Consider the following 9,773-nt stretch of genomic DNA (forward strand, 5'->3'; position numbering starts at 1 on the left):
CAATGTTTCCTAAATGACATTTGTAATAAGAGCCCTACAATGTTACATCTAGAACAGATTTCTTTGGGCCATTCACTGCTGTAACTTCAAAATGTATTGGATCATCCTTAGTTTCCAAATGTGGCAAAATTGCCACTTTTGTTCCCAGATAAAGACATCCAGATAAAGCGTTACAAACGTTGATGAAATACTGACAAAAGGAATGGTTTGTAACAAAACAAAATGACTTTTTGTAATGATGAAACCTCCCTAGTGTCTCTATACAGCATCAATAAATGTAATAAAAGAGATATTTTAAAATAAATCGTAACACATGAACAGAATGTTATGATATGCATTACAGATAACTTTTTGTATTTAACAAAAACTGATAATTAAAGCAATACATCATCACACTTGACATAGAGTAGCAGTCAGTTTGAGCACTGTGTGATTTGCTACATTATGTTTATCCAAGAGGATAATAAGTATTGCATTTTATACCAGGAAAATCAGCACAGATATGGGACTTGTGAAAAAATAGAAATACACTGCAACATTCACCTCATCATAGAAAAATAGGAAAGCGTTTGTTCACTTAATGCACATGGAGCCATTGTACAGTACAGGTAGGCGGAGGCAGCTTCTCTGTCCTACACCTAGTAGCTAAATATTTCTTCTTTTCTGTCGCTGTCACCTTTTCCAATTCATTAGCACAATATTTTCTGATTCTAACCTCACAGAAAAAAGTTGTTCAAAGTTCAGACAACTTGCAAAGGAATCAGGTGAAAGAGTGAGTCTAATATGGTGTGTTGTGATCCAGGGCATACAGTAAGTGTGTAGTGGAGGTACGGTACAAGGGCCCTCTGAGATCTGTTTTGAACACTTAGAGATGTAGCAGGCAATTGACATGAGGAAATCACAGAGTGATTACTGGGCTCTTAGAGCTTCTGCTGCTGGGAATTCACTGTGTTATTGGCTTCTGTTCAGAATAAAACTTCCTCAGGAGACAAGACAAATATCTGGAGCCTCGGCTAACAGCAATTTGTAGCCTTCCACCATATGATATAAAACTTTCTCTTCATTATAGCATACTATATATGCAGCACCACAAAAACCTATATACATGAGAACTATTGAATATGTTTTATGCTTATTCTGACACCAGAACATATTCTCATCACATTTGCATTTGAAGAAAAATCAAAAGGAATCTCCGACATCTGTACAAACACAGTCCTTATTCAACATTTAAAAATGAGGTCTGCCCATTTCTCTGACTACTAAGAGCCACATGTGAACGAAGATTTATACCACTGATTGCTCTGTTGTTTTGAATAAACATATTTATTTATTGAAAATAAATCTTCTTATCCAGCAAATACAAACACAAGATTTTTTTTCAACTCAATTAGCAACATATTTGCTGTAGTACAGGAATGGGTAAACTTTGACATGATAACGTTCATATCAAGGCTAAAACTGTGGATATCCTTCAAACACACCTTTCAGTTAGGACATGATGTTACTGGGTGATATGTTTATACTAAACAAAAATGCATACTGGATACGAAACACTTTCTTTAAATGAAACTGTTTAGTCATCACGTTGTGGTCCAAACACACTTTTAATAGTGCACTGACATTCAATCACACTAGTTTTAAAATATTTTTTTTTTCCTCATTTAGCATCTGCTAAGCATCAAGTGGCATTAAGATGTCAGTAGCTTTTGGACAGACCTCACAGGGAAAACACAAACAAACAAAACAAAGGCATTACCTTCTTACATTATAATTATAAACATACATTTTAATGTGACTGGATAGTGCTTTATATATTGTTTATAAAACATAAATACACATTGATAGAGGCAGTGACCTGGTGCTTCATGTTGAGGGATGGGGTGGTACTTTAAATTTACTATAGATTTTTATTCCTTTAGAAAAATATTCATTTTAAAACTAAACTTCAGCAACATTTTATCTTGTTCTTCAATAGTTAATTTGTACGTTACAATCATGGTATATACATGTACATGTTGCCTGTATATTTGTATATGCATATAAACTTATAGTTACATTTTTTTTTGTAGTGCACAATATGCCTCTGAAGTTGCCAAATGAAAATACAATAAAATAATGAAACAATACAATAATGTTACAAAGCAATAGCAGTAACAGTTATTACGAAATCTCCCCATTAAAAAAACAAAAAATAATATAAAAAAAAAAGGGACTGCAAAGGTACAGGCATAAGCAGAGGTCATTGCAAACAACCAAACATACAGACAAACATAAACATTAAAATATGTAACAAAACTTTCTCCATCATACTAGAAAAACAAATTGTACAAATTCACAGGCAGAGAAAGGACACTCACGGCACAACGTCGACCCACGTTTCCAGGTCTTTCTTTGTGCTCACTTGCCACTTCAACCTCAATAAAGAAAGAAATAAACAGGCCAGGTGCCTCAGAGTGGACACACTCACAATAAACGCACCTCCACCTCATCCCCTCTGAGAGAACAGGGGAGGTACAGAGACCACTGAACCTGGTGTTTAGAGGTTGTCTGAAGTCTCTCCTCTAAATAAAGGCATCGGTTCACATCTGATTGATTCTTAACAAAACACGAAGCTGGTGTGCTGCAACACAATATCTGTATCTTCAGTTGAGAAACTTGAAAGCGATGGAGTGAGTGTGCGCATGTGGGCCCAGGATGATGAGGCTCTGTGGTACGGAGGCGTTTTTGCTGAGGTCACCCTTCGACACAGTTGGCAAGAGCGGAATTTTTTTTCTTACTTTTTTTAAATTTTTTTGTTTTTAACATTTGGCTCTGTCTTGGTTTTCACGATTTGGTTCCAAACATCAGTGGTCACCTTGAGTCTGTCCAGCTTACTGCATTTCCTTCCTCGCTCCATTCTCATTTTTAACCAGCCTCACAACATAAAATATGTCTAATCCTCATTGTGTGAACGTTGAAAAATGGCTCAGCAGAAGACAGTGGCATCTGTCTTGCATTTTGCACTCATCAATTATGCATCTTTGTGTATGTGTTAAAAATATTTAGTTGCTGTTCACTGTAAAGATCCTTTCTGAGCAGTGCGTTGCAAGGTAAAGTTTCTTCTGAATGGGTGGGGGGGCTTGCATCCATGTCCTTGTATGAGAGGGTACAAAAGGGCGTGTTAGTTGTGCTGGCATTCACTCAAGGTCCCAAGGGCTGGAAGGGGTCTTCGGGCTCTCAGGGGTTGAAGACTTCAGGGAGAAGGAGAAATACAGAGACAGAAGAGAAGAAACAGAGATGGGTAGAGATGGGTCGCATGGCAGGTAGGCAGACGGCAGAGGAATTTTAAAAAATGACAGGTGAAAGCACAAGATTTAGTTGAGGCAGTGATACTCAGATCCCTCAACTTGCAAAGTCCAAGCAGCGATGAAGAAGCAGGGGGCGGTTGAGCAGATGGAGGGTTAGATGTGTGAGAGAGAGATCAGCAGTCAGTCTCTCACAAGAGAAGAGCCTGAAAAAAGTGTTCTTCATCCCTAGTTCAGATTAGCACAAATACATTCAGCAAGAGGGAGAAGGGAAAAAGGGATGAAGAAGGATGAGAGCAAGAGCACTGGAAAAGGGGCAACCGACAGAGGGAACAAGGTGGGGGCACTGGTGCTCATTGGAGAGTAAAGTGAGCTTGTGGTATCTTACTTAATGTGCTGTACAAGTTGAAGACTGAGAGGTTTCACTGTGAATTATTCTGTTAATTCAGAGCACTTAAAATTGGCAACTTGGACTTTTGTGGTTTTCATGCACTTATCCAGTTGCAGTTATTCCAATAATACAAGACAAAATGTATTCATTGTATATTGTATATTCACTAAGCTCTGTATTAAAGCTTTGTATGGCTCTTAATTGGAGTGCATTTCTGTGTAAACTTTAACCCAATCAGGTACAAAAGATTGGTTGCGTTTTCCATAAAACAGATTGGCACTGTATATATACTTGTCTAGGTCTCTACTTCCAGAGAGCATTATGGATGTGCATGTTGAAATGCGTGCACATGTCTGTCGGTTAGTCAGAGCGCCAGCAGCGAAGGCGAGTTCAGGGAATCAGATGACTGCTCGCTACTGCTGTTCCGCTGGTTGGCACTGACCCCGCAGGCTCCCTCTGGGTAGCTGAACACAAATGAAGATGTGTATGAGGTGTTGCAGCTGCCAATGGCCACATCGTCATGGTTACCACCACCACCACTGTCGCTGGCCATAAGGCACGGCCCGCCGGGTGCCAGCTCACTTGAGCCATAGAAAGAACTAGAAAACTCTACCTCCTGCATTATCCCTGGCTGAGGCTGCTGCTGCTGCTGCATTTGCTGCTGTTGAACCGGAGGTTGGGACTGTGTGGAGGACGGATGGGCTGTGTAGGCAGGGGGCAGATAGAAAGAGTCTTCCTTCACAGCCAAGCCCACAATGGAGACAGGAGGTTGTAAGGTCTGAGGAGGGAGCTGGGACTGGACTGGAGGGAGCTGCACTGAGCTTTGCTGAGGCTGGTCCTGGTATGGGATCTTACAGTTTGGCTGGTGGGCCACCAAAACAAACTCCAGGCGCTCCTTCTCCTTCTGCAGCTCTGAGATCTCAGCCTCCAGCTCTGCTTTCTCCTCCTCCAGTACATCCGTCTCCTGTGGGCAGATACAGAGAATGAAAGAAACAGGGGTAAAGGGACAGGAGAACAAGACAAAGGTGGGTGAAAAGGGTAGAGAAGGGGATAAGATATTCAGGAGATAGAGGGATTATAGGAGTGTTAACTACAACAACGTTCTACACCAGTGTTTGCAGAGATGGATGGGTTCATCCCAGTAGAAATACCATCCTCACCTGCAGTTAGATATGTAAAGTGGCTTATATAAGAGCCCATTAATTAGGCAATGAAAACCACAGTCTTTCTTGAGGATTATAATCTCTCTTATACATACACATGCAGACATATATTAACACACTCTGCACTGTGGGAGGTAATGTAAAGTATGTAATTATGATCATTAATCATTCTGGCAGCTATAGCAGGGTCAAGCTCACCGACTGCAGTCTGTCTGTAAGTTCTCGTCGGCGGTTTCTGCATTTGGCGGCAGCCAGCTTGTTTCTCTCTCGACGAACACGCCTCTTCTCCTCCTCCTCAGGTGTTAGCTAGAATAAAGAGAAAAAAATTACATGGATTAGGATAAAGGTTTGGTCTTTGTTTGTGAAAATGTTGTCCAACAGCAGTGGTGGGAATATTGGAAGGGGCCATCAGAGTGAACACAATTTGCTCTTTAAAAAAAAAAGTATTAATTAATTTATTTTTTAAAGAGAATTAAAAACTTCTGTCACGTACTGGCAGCATCTTTTTCTGGCTAAGAAACAGATTCCCTATATGACACTAAACAGGCCTAAAAAGCCCTTCTCCCTCACAATCCCCTATATAGACCTGACCATCTCTGTCACTGTCTCCCTGTTTAGTAGGCTTTATGAAAGTGTCCTTTTTTGTTTATTATCCATGTCCCTGAATGTGTTTTTGCACACCACTGCTTAACAGCACAGTACACTGTAGCTGGATCTAATTCTTTTGGCACCCATGTGAACAATATACCTGCAATGCATACACTTCCACCCCTCGCCCTCTGACCACAGACTGCTCTGTTGGTGGGATTGATTGTGGGAGCGATATCTTGTTCCTGATTTCTCTGAAATGCTTGTACTGTCTTGTTTTTGGCCATTCTTGATTTGTTTTCCAGAGAACCTTGCAGTGTCTGCTGTTTTTATGGTGTCTGTTGTTTGGTCTCTACTGCTGTTGATATACGGGGTTTCTCCCCATTGTGGAATTAATTGTGGGAATAATATTCTTGTTCTTGATTTCTCTCAAGTGCTATGTTTTGTCTTGTTTTTAGGTACCTTTGATTTGCTTTTCAGAGGTCCCTATGGTGTTTTGTTGTTTGCTCTCTAATGCTGCTGGAACACTGGAATTTCCACACTGTGGGATCAATAAAGTCTTACCCCTAACATGCAAGGGTCAACAAGGAAACCGTTCAAACACACACACTTACTAACACACCAACATCTCCATCTTCACTCACAGACTCTTCTCGTGTACGGCGACTGCGGGTTCTGGATGTGCGGATGGGGCCCGGTGCTGGGCCTGGAGTATCAGAACTTGGAGGGGTGAATACAGAACCTGAAGAATAGCTGGGGCCTGGCATGTCATATGGGTCAACCAGTGACGCTGGCTGGGTCATGGTTGTAGTACCAGTGGACCCGCTCTGTACAGAGGCCTGGGAGGAGATGAGGGTCGGCTGCACCATCCACTGCAGGTCCTGACTCGAGGTGATGGCAGTGACAGTGGGCACAAATGAACCGGGCATCTCCCCTCCGACACTGGCCCCTGGCCCACTGTCCACAATGTTCAAGCCAGCTCCCGCTGACACACACTCCTGAGCAGGAGCAAGTAGAGTTTTACAAACCACATAAACCTAATGGTTATCAGTGGACATATTTAGATGAATGGTAGCAGAAAAACAGGTAGGAACAAAGCTGGATTAGTTGCTGAACCTTGAATGTTTGTCATACTTGATAAAATGTGCCATTATGCCAAAACTAAATGCTACACTTTACCTACAACCAAGGGCTACCATTGAGGGTTTCTAATTCTAATCCAGATTGTACTACTACTTTAAATCATAATATATTCCAGCATGGCATAATAAAACAAACTTTTTAAAATGCTATGAACAACTTAAAACTATCATTATTAAAATTGTGTGTTGACATACATAGGCTAAGTGGCCATCCATTTACTATTATTAGTGCTTTGTAATAAAGACCTGTTAGAAGCAGATAAAGAATGTGATTTCAAAACGTGTAGTATATCTAACTGTCGAACAGGAGCAAAAACAGCCCATTGAAAACATCACACTTACAGATGTAAAGACAAGGCAATTAGGCAGCAGCCTCAGTCTTTCTCTTGAATTCACTCGTTTTCAATCGGTGTTTGTTGCTATGTCAGTTTAGGACTAATAATACTGATAAAAAGCCAAACTCTCCCGCATGTCCTTTTTATGTTTATATTCTAGGCCCGAGTAAGTCATTACCGACTTTCATTAATATTCCTCCAGAAGCTAAGACACTGAGCATGCGGATCTGACAGCAGCAGCCTCGACCAATCACGTCTCTCCCTGAGCGTTTTACCCCTCCTTCTTCCTCCTCCCTCGTCACACCCCCGGTGTTCCCCTTGGCAACGCGACGTGGCACTCCAAAATAGAACGCGCATTTACGTCACGGCTAGGACTGTGAGAGGAGAGCGGAGAGCGTGGAAGGAGGGGAGGTGCTTCGGCGCTACGTAGGAGAGTTCCAGGACGCTGTCATCCGTTCTGCGGCGTGCTGTAAACCGAGCACGCTGACAACGAGTGAGAGCCGCTACGGGGGCTACTACAAGCAACTCACAGAGGGAGATTGGTATAGAATCGTTGATATAGGCCACTTAGTGAGACTATTTATATCTGAGTGCAGGAACACAGAAGTAGACCTATAATAACATCACAAGCCTCCGATAATAGCCTTAAAAAGAAGAAGAAGAAATCACATTTCGAGTCCACAAGCATGTGAGTCCTATATAGGCTTTTGTAAAAGGTATAGACTGGCATTCCTATGCTTTGCATAACATATGCTTGCTATTTTCTTGTATATGATTATAGCCTCGTCATTTCAACTAATTTGGTAATTTGGTAGCCTATATTTCCTAATAGCACATTTTAAGATATGCTGTTTTGCCTGTTGGTTATGACACTGACAGCCTACATATGGAAAATACATAGGCTAAGGGGGATGCTAAACTAACACATACAAAACATAAAGCCTAGCCTATTACAATAAGCCGATCTGACTAATATATCAAGCTGATTATAACAAAAATACAACCGTTATGTTAATGACTAGGATACAAGTATAGGTTATTAGTATAAGTATAGATTATTTGACAACCTGCAGACTTTACCTTGAAATGAATTATCAAAAGCACATGCCATATTTGGCTTATAGAGCCATACAGTAGCCTAATATTAGCACAGATTCATGAGCTATGTCCACATAACCTAAAACCATAAATCATCCTATTGCATTGCATTACGGAAAAAAAGAGTAAAGAAACTGACATAGTGACAGTTGTTGTGTTCTCTTTAAAATTTAGTTTAATCTTAGGTAGAATATAGGCCTAGTCAATTAAGCGTAACTTACCTGCGGAGCACTGGAGGTTGAAGGGCTCCCGAAGGAGTCCACGGAGGAAAGGTACTGGGACTCTATAGATGGAGACGAGCTTCCACGGGATCCGCTGTCAGGGTCACCGGGGAACCCTTGGTACATTTGCCCGGAGGGACCGAGAGAGAACGCGACACCTGTAGTTGCCGGAGAGTGCGCGTTGTCACCTGCAGCGGCAGGGCAGCGGCAGACACAAGAAGGTTACAAGAAGAGGGAGGCAGGCTATTCTATGAAGAAAATGACTGGTGTTATAGGCAGAGCAGTAACAAATCCAGTTATTACTTTGGTAGTAAGTTTAAATGTGCAGTCTACTCTATTTTCTGGTAAAAGCTAGATATCTAGCTCACTATCTCACTACCACGGAGGTTAATCAGGCTACTTAAGTCTGCATAGATCCACCAATCACTGAAGACTATTCTATGTTAAGCACAGTATTTTATAACTAAAAATATGCGGTTGGTGTATTTTGCTAAAGCAACAGGCTATCAACATGGAAGTATGTCTTTATCTTTATGTATATGTAAATGTATCTCATAAGCTATTCAGTAGACTAACGGACAGCGGTGCGCAGATGTTTCTGACCTACTCGGTCATTTGAAAGCAAAAAGGCTATTTATTTCACATATATCATATCGCACACACTGTTAAAGCCAGGACTGACTTACCGTCAATTATCTTTTTGTAATTCCCCGGTGAGATGCTCTTGGTTTCTTTCCAAAAAAGTTGCATGAAGGAGTTTAGTCCAGTTCCCCGCGGTAAGGGGGAAGATGTCCCAATTCACTCTGTTATAAAGTCCTCTCGTTTAGTTTTAAATCCTCCGATCTCTGTTCTTATCCTCCCGTCAGATATGCGGTTATAGATCCATAAAGCCCGTTCGCGGAACGCTGCGGGACGTTAGCTAGTATTACGGTGCACAGTAGCAGATCTTGTCTTATGAATGAATCCATCCTCCTCGAGTACAACCAAGGCATTTCTAGCGTTTAAGTCCCGCCTCGGAGTTCCGCTGACGTACATGCCCATATTTGTGCTTTGCTGTTGTGTTTGGTATCCTTGGTGACGTTGAGGGAATCCCTCTCCCACTAAAATGGACCAAAGCTCACCTCGCCGACGGATAATAATAGATGTGTTTTATACTCTCATGGGCTCTAGATATTTCTCACCGTCTGACAATTTCTGAGAGGAAATTTCAAAAAGTTCGGAGTGATAAAGATGGAAAGTATCTATTTAGGTCTATACAGACTGGAACATTTCTGGGTCATGGCAAGTCAAGGCATACCTAATAATACTATATTCACTACAGTTCTACTCGTAAGCACGTCGGAAGTGTTTTGCGTTAATTTTGTTGAAGTCAATGGCACATACAGTATCAACCTAAACATATTTCAGTATAGGTTACGTAGCCTAGCCTAAACAGTAGGCATAATATTCTATAGCCACTCATATATCCCATATATTGTATTGAAAAACATCCGAAGATAGGTGCCACTCCAGGACGGAATCCAGTCAGGCATGCAAAGGAAATCCTGC

General features: G+C 41.4%; 1 protein-coding gene across 6 annotated transcripts; it reads right to left on the reverse strand.

The window, feature by feature from the left end:
• Positions 1-18: 18 nt before the first annotated feature.
• Positions 19-9,734, reverse strand: fosb (FBJ murine osteosarcoma viral oncogene homolog B). Of its 6 annotated transcripts, none has more exons than XM_020624503.1 (6): positions 8,912-9,734; positions 8,226-8,413; positions 6,044-6,427; positions 5,040-5,147; positions 4,292-4,642; positions 19-3,233 (listed from the first exon to the last, which is right to left on the reverse strand). In XM_020624503.1, the coding sequence occupies exons 1-6, from the start codon at positions 8,973-8,975 to the stop codon at positions 3,180-3,182; spliced, it is 1,149 nt and encodes a 382-aa protein (XP_020480159.1). In that variant the 5' UTR covers positions 8,976-9,734; the 3' UTR covers positions 19-3,179. The 6 variants fall into 6 exon arrangements, with proteins under 6 accessions (XP_020480159.1, XP_020480160.1, XP_020480155.1 ...); XM_020624504.1 differs by having other exon boundaries at positions 20-4,142; XM_020624499.1 differs by having other exon boundaries at positions 22-4,642; positions 6,074-6,427.
• Positions 9,735-9,773: the final 39 nt, after the last annotated feature.

Source organism: Monopterus albus, unplaced genomic scaffold (genome assembly GCF_001952655.1).
Source record: "Monopterus albus unplaced genomic scaffold, M_albus_1.0 scaffold328.1, whole genome shotgun sequence".
Taxonomy (NCBI): domain Eukaryota; kingdom Metazoa; phylum Chordata; class Actinopteri; order Synbranchiformes; family Synbranchidae; genus Monopterus; species Monopterus albus.